At 37.1% G+C, this 15,158-nt stretch overlaps 1 protein-coding gene across 11 annotated transcripts in view; it reads right to left on the bottom strand.

The window, feature by feature from the left end:
• Window positions 1-7,178: 7,178 nt before the first annotated feature.
• Window positions 7,179-15,158, bottom strand: part of LOC126470255 (dnaJ homolog subfamily C member 21) — a 263,365-nt gene continuing 255,385 nt past the window's right edge. For 5 of the 11 annotated variants that reach the window (XM_050097980.1, XM_050097979.1, XM_050097978.1 and 2 more), the window contains one exon: window positions 7,179-9,462. In XM_050097980.1, coding sequence (XP_049953937.1) covers window positions 7,446-9,452 — 2,007 coding nt within the window. In that variant the 5' untranslated portion in view covers window positions 9,453-9,462 and the 3' untranslated portion in view covers window positions 7,179-7,445. Of the gene's footprint in view, window positions 9,463-12,372; window positions 12,743-15,158 lie in introns of all 11 variants that reach the window. The other 6 variants (XM_050097974.1, XM_050097975.1, XM_050097973.1 and 3 more) reach the window with 4 other exon arrangements.

Genomic DNA, 15,158 nt, shown 5'->3' on the forward strand with positions numbered 1-15,158 from the left:
CTGCCAGCAATCGTGTACAGTGGCTAAATTCCTGCCAAGTCTTTCTGCAGCATCACAGAAGCATCAAGCTTCTTGTAGGCCTATTACACAAATTCGTTCAAACTCTGTGAGGTGCTGATAATGGAGTCTTTGTCGCCTTAATGGCATTCCTAACTAACATCAACTTACCATATCCAATCTCAAGTGTAACTAATGCTCATGACCGTTATAGAGTGTATGTAAATTTGCATCCTCATATTGGCACTGCTAGCACCACTCTTATGAAGCTGGCATGAAATGAATAGACATCCATCTTTCAGACGTAGAAACACTCCTACCAGCTTTTGTTTGTGCCCCACAACTCCTTGTTGTTGCGCTCCCCTCCCCCCCCCCCCCCCATCAGCATATTATTTTCACCAATGACTGGAACAGAATAATGGGCTTCTGTTATCAGTCGCTAACCATGACCTGTATAATACTGCTACACTGGTAGTAATCCATCTGATAAAGTTAAGGACATAATTCCCATGAAAAAGCTGTACCATTAAAACTCTTTTAAAAGAATACGGTTGAAAGTAACATGAGTAAAGCAGTGCTGGATCTTCAAGACAAGCATTTTAATATTACACCACTTGGTGAAAGTATCATTTATTAAATATCAAAACTATGAAAACTGAGTTACATCCCAACATGTTCAGTTTAAGGTATTTACACGACATTATTACAACCATTAGAACTTATAGTCAACAGAAGATTGTAGCACTTAACATTCAATGGACTGTTTCGTTCATTGTCAGCAATGTGCTGTGATTTGCAAAATATGTACATAGAAGTATAATGATTCTTTGAACATACACCAATTCCACTGTCATGCTTGTCAATTATCAAAACTTCAAACAATACAGATCTGGACAGAAACTTTTAGTAATGACAAAACAGCCAAGAACAGCTACATCAACAATGCTTGTTCAGAAATTAACAATATCATTTATGAAGTTTCTTTTTCCTTTTAAAAAAACAATTAAAAAGTCCTGACGTATAACCTACCCATGCTACTGACACAACAGCACCACTTCTGTAGTGGGGAGGTTGGCCCCAGTCCCCTGACTGAATTTGCCTGGCAGATTAATGATGAGGGCTTGTATGTCTGCCAGCCATGATACAGTTTTTAGCCAGTTTCACATTTACTGAATACTAGGCTGGTACCAAAGTTCTGCCCCAGTTACACAATTCACTAACATTTAGAAAAGTTTCTCTCACTTTTGCACCAATCATCACTACACACAGACAGTTTGGGTGTACACATTCCATCCGGGGAGGTTAGGGGTTAATGGGGCGACGACAGGAATGGCATCCGGCAACCCCTTAAACTAACCATGTCACACCCATCAATAGCTATGCCAACCCTGTGCTGAGGCAGGGTAAAGACACAAGAAAAAGAAGCCATTTCTACATTCACTGGAATTACATTGACTGACTTATTGTGCACCTTTGATATATAGTATTTCATGGAAAACAACAATTGCAGAACATGTAAAAAGATGTAACAGATTACATGAACTGTCTTAATGTCTATTAAATCGAATAATGTGACTACAGAGGACTTACGCCGATAAAGAAAGTAATCAGGGTAAAGGAATAAAGGAACAAATATTTGTTGGAACACATGTTCCGTCATGTTAAAGGGTCACTGGGATGATGCACTACTCAAGGACATCGAACAATGTGAAAATGTAGCTAGTCATGAAAAACTGGCAAGTAATGGTAGTACTGAATGTGACAATAAATCAGAGCAATCTCACGTTACTGTGGAATACCTAACCCACAACAAACTACTATTGTACATCATTATCGCAGAACTGCCATGCAACATATCTTGAATAACCAGCCATATGCCTAAGAGGCAAGCCACCAACCATTTGCTAGCAATTAATTTCTGTGTTACCCTGATAAATTAAAGGAACTAATGCTGGGATTAACTTAAGACATAAAATGTAACTCAATAGAACTGTTACGATTTCTCAAAAATCCCAAATTAAACTGAATGGTCTACTTTTATAACATTCAAAAGCATCCACATAAAGTACAGCAACAATGTTCCTTAATATTTGCCACAATACTCTTCATGTAAATAGTTGGAGAAAACCCAACAGGCAAATACTGGTGATAACAGCACAATTTCACCTTAATCACCGTATGAACACCACCTAATGAAAAGAAACTGTAGCACCCTCTACCTTTTTTTTCCTCCTAACTGAATCTTACACTATTCGGTTTCAATTTGGGTGTATGTAACGCACTATCTGCATTTTAATGGTGTAAAATGATTTTTCCAAAGTGATTTTTTGTATTACACGATTCTACTGACACTACAGTTCAGAGCAGATAATACTGTCACTTTGTATGACAACTCAAGAATGGACCTTTCACTCAGTGGCAGAATGTATGCTGTTCTGAAATTTTCTGGCAGATTAAAGCTGCGAGAGGGAATGGGATCCCACAGGGCTTTAATCTGCCATACAAGTTCATGACAGAAGTTTTAAAAAGCAAGAGGATCCTATATTTTCTTAGATTAGTAATAAATTGTAGGTCACATTCTCAATAGGGTGCAAATTTGGGAAACAAGACAACCTACTGTGTCTACTATTAACTTTTTCTGAACTTTGAGTCAAATGAGCAACTAGTGCTATGCGACCGTGTCCAAATAAAATTAATACAAAATACATGAGACATGACCTTCAAAATATATGCTCATTAATGGAAAAGTATTTCCACTTCATGGCATGTTGATACAGCAACTAGTAAGCAGGATATGATGAAAAGAACTGTCTTTCTTGCTTATTTACTCATGATACGTATTGCCTAGTATGAGGCACCTTCAGATTGACCTAAATTAATTATAAAATTATCAGGAAGACTTGATCCTCACTTGCAACTACAAAGATTTAAATTTCTTTTGAAACTTACCAGTATAGTGTGGGTAAGTGGGTTTTGGGTGCAACAATCAGTGTGTTGGCAAAAATAGAGGACCTCGTCATATACAGTAAAATAAATCTATGCAAGTATATGATCATGTCACATGTTAAAAGCATAACACCTGGTAACCTATGGATAAATAAAATAAATCAGAATATGGAAAAAATTACAATGGCTATGGTCTGTACAAGTAAGAAAGTGGAAGGAGATTTAAGTCAATTAACTTGCAGGTCTGTGTAGTACTGACCAGTGGATGCATGGCATAATCATGGCTGTTTGTAGTCCTTCACATTGTAAATACACTGGATGCACTGTTCTTCGCTCTTCTGTTTCATATTCTATACTGAGTGCCGCAGCACACTGACTACAACAAGTGTACATTTTTCACAGTAGTGGCACTGGTACACCCTTAGTTAAATTGCATAGTTTTACAGTTTTTTAGGGTTTTTAGATTACACTGTTTTGTATATAGGCAATAGTATAGGAAACTTGTGCTACATTATAGTAACAATGCCTTCAGTAAATTATGTTAAAACTGGACTGTATTAGAATATATTTAGTGAAGTTAGGTATAGATATAATCCATTGAGGTTTTTTTCCAGAATGCATGTAGTCACATAGATGGGAAATATCTAGTGCACAGGCTAGTAGGTAGTGTCAAAGTTACAGCACATATGTTGTAGTTTGGATTATAAGAGAAGTAACGTCCCTCCTCTTTACTTTTGTGCTGCCTAGTAGTGAATTATGGACACAAAAGGCCATACAGCATGGAAACAGGCTGTAAGTGCTTCGAAATCGCTAATGTAAGTGCAAACACATTTCTCTATGATTAGTTTTTGGTGGTAACCACTTAGATTAGTAGCATATGTGGATGAGCATGCAGATTACAATATGGAATCATAGATTGGACTGCAGGACCAGTACAGGGCCCACTTTGACAGTACAATATGTGCCACATATCCATCATACGAGCAGTCCCATCACAGCGTCTTGTCACACAGCTGTCATTCCTACAGGTACTGTAGGACAGGCACTGGGTGTATCTTGTACCATCAAAACACCATCTAGCTCTCAGTTCACGTGCCCCAGTACCAGTCCAATAGTTCAGTCTATGATTATATACTGTAATCTATATGCTGCTCCACTTATGCTACTAATCTGAGTGGCTACCACCAAAATCTTATCATAGAAAAATGAGTTTGTAGTCACATTAGTAATGCTGAAGCACTTGTACATAGTTTCCATGTTGTATGGCCTGTTGTGTCCATATTTTGCCAGTAGACAACACAAAAGTAATGAATAGGGACATATCCCTATGCTATGTTGCATAAATTAGTCACCTCGTCACAACATTACTGCTTTTAGTATAATCCAAACTGCACCTCATATGACCTAACTTTGACACTACCAGCTAACCTATGGACTAGATATTTCCCAACTATGTGACTACATGCATTCTGTACACGATCTGGAAAAAAAAAAAATCTCATTGGATTATGTCTGTACCTAACTTCACTAAATATAATCTAAACACTTGAGTTTTAACATAATTTATTGAGCACTGTTACTATAAAGTAGCGTAAGTTTTCTATATCACTGCCTATATACAAAATGTAACTTAATCTACGAAAGCTTCAAAACAACTATTGTATAACTATGCAACTTAACTCACTGTGTACCAATGCCACCTTTCATGAAAAACTAAAACTTGCTGTAGGATGCACCGTGGCATTCAGTGTAGTTTACCACACCGGATAACTAACAATGGTGCCTTCAGTCTATTTACCATGTGACAGACTAAGTACTATCCTGATTCTGCCTTGTATCCACTGGCATATGCTACATAGACCTGCAATGTAATTTACGTCTTCTTCTGCTTTCTTACCCACACAGACCATTGCCATTGTACAGTTTGTAAGGTCAACTGCTATGAACTTTTTCATATTCTAATTTATTTTATTTATCCATAGGTTACTGGGTGTTACACTTAACATATGACATGAGCATATACTTGCTTCAATTTATTTTATTATAGATGACAGGGCAGTCTGTTTCTGCCAACACCTGTATCGTGGCACCCAAAAATCACTTACCAATACTATAACGGTAAGTTTCAAATAAATTTAAATTTGTAACCTTCTAACTTGCAAGTTAGGATCAAGCCTTTCTAACACAGTTTTAAGTAATGTAGGGCAATCTGAAAGCGCCTTGTATTAGGTGAAATGCACATCGCAAATAAATAAAGCAATAAAATAAATTCTGCAACCAAGACTGTTGTTTTCACCACATTGCTCTCATTAATATTAGAAGTTTAACTACCTCAGACATCTTAATTTGACTACCTTGAGGCCACAATTGCAGACATTTGCTAATTAATAAACCCAAAATGAAGTAGTAAATGCAACAGGCACCACCCGACACCTGTGATCAAATAATTAGGCAAAGCAACAACTGTCAAACAACAATACTTAGACAACTGGTGTCACAGAGCTCAATAACTTCCCTTATTAGTACATCAGTAAACATCTTGGTATAATTCTGATTTAGGAAAATGGAAGAAAACCATCTTATGCTTTTCACACACAGTAATAGAATATGCTACTGTGCATGTCTGAATGCCGAAATAAGTAACGCCAATTTCAAACAATGTTATAATGAACTATTTGAAGTATTAAACACAATGGCAGATTTCTTCTTGTTGGACACCACAGGCTCAACAAAGAAAGATAAGTATTTCCACATAGGCTATTGGGCAAAGACGAAGACTTTATTCTGTAAAAATTGGTCACTTTCGACCTTACGCCGATATCAAGCACGCAGATGGATGTGGACACAATCTGATAATATTTGACAAACCAGCTGATAAAAAAATAAGGGTGTTAGCAATGTGCTATGTGCTCTCCACATACACCAAGCACCACATAGGGTATTACCTATTCTCACTTATCTGAGGACTAGATAAAATGAAGTCTTAAAATACTTTCATTGGTGCTATGCTTATTCTCGAGCACTTAATAGCTAGGAACACATGAAATGGCCGAATCTGTTATAATTATATTTAGTATAATACATTAACTCCTCTTTTTCACTCACATCAAGACATACAAGTCATAAGACGTTCAAGTACAATTTTTGTGTCCTCCAAATTGCTCTGGTTCTTGTCAAGGCAAAATTTTAAGCTACATTCAAGTGCTGAATATACATTGCTACAGCATAGTAACCATATCTTATACAGTTGTTTAAGGAATACTCCAGAGATGTTTTATAGGAAATTTAGCTTCCTGTCTAAGGAAGAGAACATTCTTATGACAGTTGCTTTTCCGTAAAAATTAGAAAAAGTGGAAGATAGCACATATTTCCATTCACTATATTCCATATGAGATTCACAATTATTTTTATGCAAGAGTGTTAGCCAGAAATCTTAAGTATCAATATAACAAGCACGAACTGCACAGTGAAGCATTGATTTTTTAAGACTGACGTTGACATCAGTGACAGATTTAGAACTCACTAGGTCTCAACAGCCTAAAAATGTTCGACTTTACTGGTACATCACTGGAGTAACACTGTAATCATTCCAATTCAAGATTTTCATAGTTTGACAAAACCACCCCAGGCGTATTTATTTATATATTCCCTTATATGAGGCCACACACTACTGACAATGAACCTGAACACCATTTTGTGTATATCCTACAACTTACAAACTTCAATTAAGACAATAATGTTGTTGGAGTAGTAGTAGTAGTAGTAGTAGTAGTAGTAGTAGTAGTAGCAGCAGCAGCAGCAGCAGCAGCAGCAATAATGATTAAAACAACTTTTGACAAATGCTGCACAGACTGAGGTAATTTCATAAAAAATATGACAAATTTTACCTTTGTTTCCAGTGTCTGTTTATACACAGACCAGAGTAAAATAATGATCTAATATCTAAACTGAACAGTTTGCTGGTATTTCTCATACACCGCAAAATAAGTGACATTTTTGCAAGAAAAAGCTGCTTAGCTTGTATTACAGACATGAAGTCACTTATCCAGAACAAACAATACACAGGTCCTACTTAAACCTCACACTACTATTGTCTCATATGTTTGGGGTACCAAAATGGCAAACATGGACAGTAGTTTGTGTGACACAAATTTGATGACAGAGCTTTCACAGACAAGTTTTGATTATTATTAATTTTTATTATTTTTTTTCTGAAACGCAAATAAAGGAAGCACACATTTTCAAATACAAGCCCTGTAAACTGCAAATTGATATTCATTGGATATCTGAATGGATAATATAATTTATTTTTATAAACCATGTTTTCATACACAGCAGTTAACAAATACAATATTAATGAGTGGAACAAGCACATTTTGTGTAGCTGTTCTTTTAATACTGTTCTATACAATGAGCACAAAAGACTTATATCTATACACAGCCATTATCCGAAACGAATTATCTTAAAGTCATATCTGTATGAGCATACTCATTTTATCAAATCATGATGGACTCCCTACATCACAGTTTTGGTTCACAAAGTATCTTTCTTCAACAACACACTTATTTTTTGCCCGTTTTTTGGAACATTTGTTCGTGCCACCATCCTCTAGAGTCTTCAATTTCACAGTTGGTATGTCGTCAGTCTCCCGGTTTTGTCCTGTGTTATATCCTTCCAAAGCAGTTTTCTTCTTAGATCTTTTGGACTGTCTCTCAAATTGTTTATTTTTTTCAGTTTTCAGTGTTGATTCAGTACCATTTATTTTGTCAACACCCAATACCTTAACATTCTTTTTCTGTTTTTTTGACTGCTTCTCTGCAACATTTTTCTTACTATGATCATGTTCAACAATTTTATTTACACCTTTATCAGAACAATTTATAGCAGTAAGGCACTTTGACTTTTGTGAATTAATACAGTCTTCATTTTTCTGAGTTACAAAATCCACTTGATTAACAGACTTTTTGGTATTTCTTGTCTGTTTCCTTCTTTTTTTCCTATTTTTTGCTGCAACCTCACCAGAAATACTTTCCTCGTCTGCATCAAAGCCTAAAGATTTCACAGAAGTCTGATCAGCATCTTCTATTAATGTATTTGTTTTATCATCATTTTCCTTTGTACACTGGGTGTCTGTTCCTCTACACTTGTATGATTTTTTTGTATTAGGTCTCATAATGTGTATGTTTAGTTCATCAGAGCTCTCATAGTCTTCAAGTAGTTTCCTATGTGTCTTACTTTTATGCAAGTGTGTGATGATTTTTAAACTATCTTCAGTGTCTGAACTGCTGGCACAGTCATCAGTGGTAGCTTCTGCAGTTTGTGTGTTTTCGAGCTGCTGACAAAAGGATCCTGACACGTCACTATTATCTGCTTGTTTTCCTATGCCATCATCACTACCACCACTGTCACTATCATTATCACTACTACTTGTGCTAGTTTGATCAGCAGAAATCGTGCTGCTAGAATCCACTGCACTAGCTCCAGTTTCCTCATAAACACTTCCTTTCTCATCGGACTCTGGAAACATACCTTGCTCTTTCATAAGTTCCAAATTTTCCTTATGCTTCTTTGAATTCTCATGATTTGCAAAAGATTTTTCTGATTTGAAGAGTTTTTGGCAAACAAAACAGTATAGTCCGTCGTCGTCATCATCAACTTCTTCAGGACGCTCATCAAACATTGCAGCTACTTCCACTTCAATTGCATTCAGTTCCTCCATTGTGGATATACTCAGATCATGAAGAGGTCCAGCAAGTTCTTGCATTTCTTTGAAACGGTTCTTCACTTGCTTGATTCTATACTCTTTCGCTTTCCTAGCATTATCTTCAGATTTTTGTTTCAGAAATTCCACATGCGCCTTCACACGTTTATCTCTCTTTCGAACAAATGCTACTAACTGTTGAACTTCTTCATTTCTTGCCTTGCGAGCTTTGTCCCTTACCTTCTTATTTTCCTTTTCCATTGCACGAAACACACGCTTGTTTGTCGCCTGACGAGTATCAAATACATTCAGCCAGGCATATGATTTCTTGGTTGAGTAACTTTGCCAGTATGCATAAAATGGATGGACAACATCTTCATAGTTGCTGTTGGAATCTCCAAATGTTGGTATGTTCAGCTCACTTTCCGACACAGATTCAGTATCTTCTGCTGCAATTTTTTCAAAAACTTTCCGATATACAGAATAAAACCCGTCTTCATCATCACCGTAACCTTTAAAACATGATGATGTGAAATACTGAAAGACATCAAGGCTTTCATCCTTATAATCTCCATCTCTACCCCCCTTCAAAATTGATTCCCTGTTCTTATCATACCACTTTCTCTCTGCAGGATCACCTAAAACTTCATAAGCTTGCTGCACTAACAGGAACTCTTCCCTTGCTTCCACCACATTATCAGGATTCTTGTCCGGATGCCATTTGAGAGCTAATGTCCTGTAAGACTTCTTTATCTCCTCGAAGGATGCATCCCTTGGCACTCCTAGTACTTCGTAATGACATTTCATTACTGAATACCTTAAACAATTGAGTGACACAGCTTTAATATGACATAAATAGCAACATTAAAACAATTAATTCTCTCTCTCTCTCTCTCTCTCTCTCTCTCTCTCTCTCTCTCTCTCTCTCTCTCTCTCCACACACACACACACACACACACACACACACACACACACACACACACACCTCTAACATACTAAAAATCTACATTGGTTCGATCTCCAGATGTGATAAGGCAATCTACAAGTAATGCCTCCTTAATTTATTTCTGTTAAGTCACATAAAAACGTCAGTGAGAGCCCATACTTCCCATCCGATGTACAATATTTGTTAAGGTTGCCTCTCCTACCATTAATGGCTACCGTTTTTCTCCACTGTATTCTGATTGTTGGTACCCAGGACATATAAATCTGACGAATCTAGTTTATCAACAGCAGTAATCACATTGCCTTCAGTGACAACATTTCATCAAGTGGTACCCACTGTTTGGTGTCAATAACGTAATCAATGCATTAAATGTTTTGTGCAAGCAGTGGGTTGTCAGCTACTCTGCTTTTGATCATCCAAGGGAATATAGCCTACATCTTCCATACACTAATAAACACAGTATCTAAATGGACTGATATACATTACAGTATCCCCAATAACCTTCCTCAGCTTCTCATAAATGCAAATCAGTGTTTCATCTCTGACTTTCTGAAATTTTATGGCCACACAATGTGTAACACAGACCCCAAGATTGGCAATTTTCTCAACCACACTGATATTTCCAATGACTAAAGAAAAAAAAAAAATTCAGCAGCAGAGCCAAATTTATTACATTATTCCACTATTTTATTGGATTCAAAACATGAGGAATTACTTTGCAACTGCCCCTCATAGTGGAGAGAATCCACATTAGAAAAGTGTACAGCCTGATCTAAAGGAACTATGACCCTTCTTATTTATCTGCTGTTTTACAAGAAATTTGTGAGACCACACAACACAGTAGACAATGGCAGCAGCTTCTTTAATTTACAAAAGAAACCATGCTTCATATGTTGAAAGAGCTGGTGAAAATTCAGTAAGAGGCAGGCACTACTTTTAATGTTTTTATGTGACATTTGAATTATTTTTTTCCTCCTGTCACCACCCAAACCACCACCACCTCACTTTCACCCTTAACTTTTTCCCCATTTAATACCTGCATTACCCTTTACAACATAATGGTCTTTCAGATATGTATATACTACAGTGTATGCTTACTTCGTTCTTAACATAACCTGCACCTGCAATAACCCCCCCCCCCCCCCCCTCCTACTGATGCTGCATATCTGACACTCTTGTCACTCCACCCAGCACCTATCACTAACAACCACTGCCTTGTACTCCCTAGTTCCTTCTTCTCCTTCCTCTTGTCATCAAACACAGAACAGTTATCATGCACTCAGCACAGTGTGACTTCTTGGGATGGTAGGCGCGCACATTATCTGTTTCGACACTACTTAGTGATAAGAAGTTTGTGAGTGGTTTGGAAATAGCAGGGTAGCAATACCTTCTACAATATGGTCAACTGTTTTAACACTTTTTCTGTTCTTGATGAGCCACCTTAACATCTGTGGAGAAGTGGATAAGATGAGCATGGGGAGGGGGGTTAAAGGTGATTTACTTGCAAGATTTTATATCACTTTAAACTGTGAAGTAAACATGCACACATTAGAGATAACACTGTTGGTAAGTAGAGTGTCGGTCGTAATAAAAGTTTATGCACCTGAAACAAAGTGAGTGCAGAATCAGTGAATCTACAGTGTTTACTAAGTATGTAGCTGATTATTCAAAGGAATTATTATTGTAAGCCTTCCCTGCCTGGCATTCCAAAATATGCCACCCATAATGATCAACCACATACTTAGTAAGCCCAGTGGGTTCGCTGATTCAGCACTTGCTTTGTCTTACTCCTGGACGCTCTCATTATCAACTGTGTTATCTGACAAGCACATTTACCCCACAGTGCAAAATAACTTAAAATCTTGCAAGTGACTCACCATGATTATGGCTAAAAGTCTGTCACCCAAAATATTGGAGCAAGAATTAAAAACATCTCAGATGCATGAACGGAAAGTGAAAGAATATCATATAAATATTCTTCAACTAACATTTAACTTCCATTATTCTCAGTGGAATTATTTCGTAACTATACCTGCATAACGAGTAAAATAAGTAAAATACATTCAATTACAAACAGGTACGTTACTGCTTCAGTGATTCTTTTTTGAGATTTTTTTTATACAATTTACTTGTTTTAAAACAAATTTTGAAATGCAAACCAGTAGACTTGCATTACAGAGTTTCAACCACCGAGAGATCCAATTATAACCAATGCAGAGAGCACAAAAATTTTTAACAACATACTCTTTATGTCCATGTTTAAGAGATAAACGGAATTGGAGGGAGAGCGTACAAGCAATCTGATTAAGTGGACACCATTTTTTTTTTTTTCCGAAACGCTCTACCACCTGCCTACTCAACTGTAAATAATTATCATAAACGTCTTGGCTGCAGACAATATTAGGTTTATTAACACCCCTCTTATTGCTCTTTCCTAAACTCCTTACAGCCCTGTTGAACCAGAATCTAACTACAAGGCTGTTTATTCTGAGGAGCTATTGTAAATGAGCTGAAGCTTGAAACTGCCACACTAAAATACTTATTTTAACCAAACAGACTGGTGGAAATGTCTTCATTTAATTTCTTAAGGCTGTGGCCACCCATAAGAAATCAATAAACTTTTTAACTTCATTACCCAGGTTTTGCTTCTACATCTACATAGGTATTCATTTTTTCTTATTCTATTTTGTTTTAAACACTTTGTGTCAGTACATGTGCCTTTATTGATGGCCACACTTTTCTGAATAATTAAAGTTCCATCTCTTTCCAAGTCAGCAATACCTTTTTCATAGTATAGATGATACTGATTGTCTGGTAGCACAGCAATTCACCAATTGTCTCTCAACTCATTTTTATTTCTACTACCAGGAAAACCAAATCAACTTCACTGGTTACTTTGATGTTCCATCATAACATCTATAGTTCTACTTGAGTTTGATTCCAAAGATTATGTGGTAACAGTCATCAGTAAATTGGGAAAGCTGCAACACTCACAGAAAAAGAAAGAGCATTTTAGGAACAGATTCGACTAAAGCAAGTGGACTGTTCAGTTATATACTTACTTCTGTGTCAACTGCAAAGAACTTTTCACCTGATTGGCAGGGTGTTGTTATAATCTGACCCTCTTCAATACACTTCCTTTACAAATATTCTGGAAAAGACAAAATGGTTTCAAAGAATTATACATTAATAACATATCAAAATTCCAATGAAAGAAAGAAATAAATAAAAAGTGCTAAGTTCTATAAAGACCTTTACACATTACAAGTTATACTAATAAATTATTAATTAATTTGTATTAGCATTACTACTACCTTGTTTTAACCAAAATTTTTCAATTTTTTTTTAATTTCAGCAGTTTTTTCCAAGATCAGACGACAGAAAATATGTCAGAGCTATGTTAAGTTGTAAAGGGGAGAAACTAATCACATTTATACGTTAGTTCCCAGAAACTTCAACAGATACTTTTTGGGTGGCAAGTACAAAGTACACGATTGTGATTCTACATCAAGAAGACAACAGTGCACAACATTCCTGTCATACTAGTGAACCTGTAACAGTACTTAGTTGGAGATCGACAATGGGCATCTTCCAAAAGGCTCTGAAAAACAAGTAAATGAAAATGATGCCTTGATAGGGTGGTCTACCTCTCAGTGCAGAAATAGTGGCGAGAATATGATATGCCCAGAAAATTAAGATGCTCAAGCACCAACATGACATATGGGACTTTGACAAGAACCTGTCTAGGATACTGAAGCTCACTCTGGAATACACTGGGAAAATATTCTTGCAGTGCATACTACTATGAATGAGCACTGTACATTTATTTGCATCTGGTTGCATAGCCTATCAGGATGCAAGTAATTATAAAACCACATTTTCAAGAAGAAACCATCTTTGTTGTAAACTGTATGAATAAAATTTTCAGATGTCTTATTTCCTCAAAACCATATAATCTTTTGCTGGAACAAGGATCTCTGGTCCTGAATGATTGTATTTGTGGTAACTTTGGTTTTTTACCTGGAACTGTTGTCAAAACTAGTAACCACAATTTTTTTCTACATATATTTGAGGCTGCAAAAAATGACATGAGACCCAGAAAATATTAGATACAGGCTCCCAGGTAGATGCTATTTTTCTTGACTTCCAGAAGGCATTCGATACAGTTCCACACTGTCGCCTGATGAACAAAGTAAGAGCCTACGGAATATCAGACCAGCTGTGTGGCTGGATTGAAGAGTTTTTAGCAAACAGAACTCAGCATGTTGTTATCAATGGAGAGACGTCTACAGACGTTAAAGTAACCTCTGGCGTGCCACAGGGGAGTGTTATGGGACCATTGCTTTTCACAATATATATAAATGACCTAGTATATAGTGTCAAAAGTTCCATGCGGCTTTTCGCGGATGATGCTGTAGTATACAGAGAAGTTGCAGCATTAGAAAATTGTAGCGAAATGCAGGAAGATCTGCAGCGGATAGGCACTTGGTGCAGGGAGTGGCAACTGTCCCTTAACACAGACAAATGTAATGTATTGCGAATACATAGAAAGAAGGATCCTTTATTGTATGATTATATGACAGCGGAACAAACACTGGTAGCAGTTACTTCTGTAAAATATCTGGGAGTATGCGTGCAGAGCGATTTGAAGTGGAATGATCATATAAAATTAATTGTTGGTAAGGCTGGTACCAGGTTGAGATTCATTGGGAGAGTGCTTAGAAAATGTAGTCCATCAACAAAGGAGGTGGCTTACAAAACACTCGTTTGACCTATACTTGAATATTGCTCATCAGTGTGGGATCCGTACCAGATCGGTTTGACGGAGGAGATAGAGAAGATCCAAAGAAGAGCGGCGCGTTTTGTCACAGGGTTATTTGGTAACCGTGATAGCGTTACGGAGATGTTTAATAAACTCAAGTGGCAGACTCTGCAAGAGAGGCGCTCTGCATCGCGGTGTAGGTTGCTCGCCAGGTTTCGAGAGGGTGCGTTTCTGGATGAGGTATTGAATATATTGCTTCCCCCTACTTATACCTCCCGAGGAGATCGCGAATGTAAAATTAGAGAGATTAGAGCGCGCACGGAGGCTTTCAGACAGTCGTTCTTCCCACGAACCATACGCGACTGGAACAGGAAAGGGAGGTAATGACAGTGGCACGTAAAGTGCCCTCTGCCACACACCGTTGGGTGGCTTGCGGAGTATAAATGTAGATGTAGAACTGGGGTAGTGCCTTACTTCTTAGCAACAATTAAAGGAAATGATCAGGGTAGAGCACTATGTAAAATCCTGATAATCACCCCATATATGTGTTCACACACAATAAGTAAATTTTGATAGATAGTTTGATGTGGAGCAAATATATGAAAACATTGTTCATCAACCAGCACAACAGAAGTTTAGTGAGTCAAAATTTGCAGTCCTCCTGACCTCACTGCTTCATATGTTACACAAAAGACAATGTCAATATTGAATTATTCAGGAATAAAGGAGACGACCCACCAAAATGCAGAAGTGCTGCAGCTTCGATAGGCACACAAACAAAAGGTTCAGAGCTTGGAAAGCTTTT

The sequence above is a fragment of the Schistocerca serialis genome, chromosome 3, assembly GCF_023864345.2.
Source record: "Schistocerca serialis cubense isolate TAMUIC-IGC-003099 chromosome 3, iqSchSeri2.2, whole genome shotgun sequence".
Classification (NCBI taxonomy): Eukaryota; Metazoa; Arthropoda; class Insecta; order Orthoptera; family Acrididae; genus Schistocerca; species Schistocerca serialis.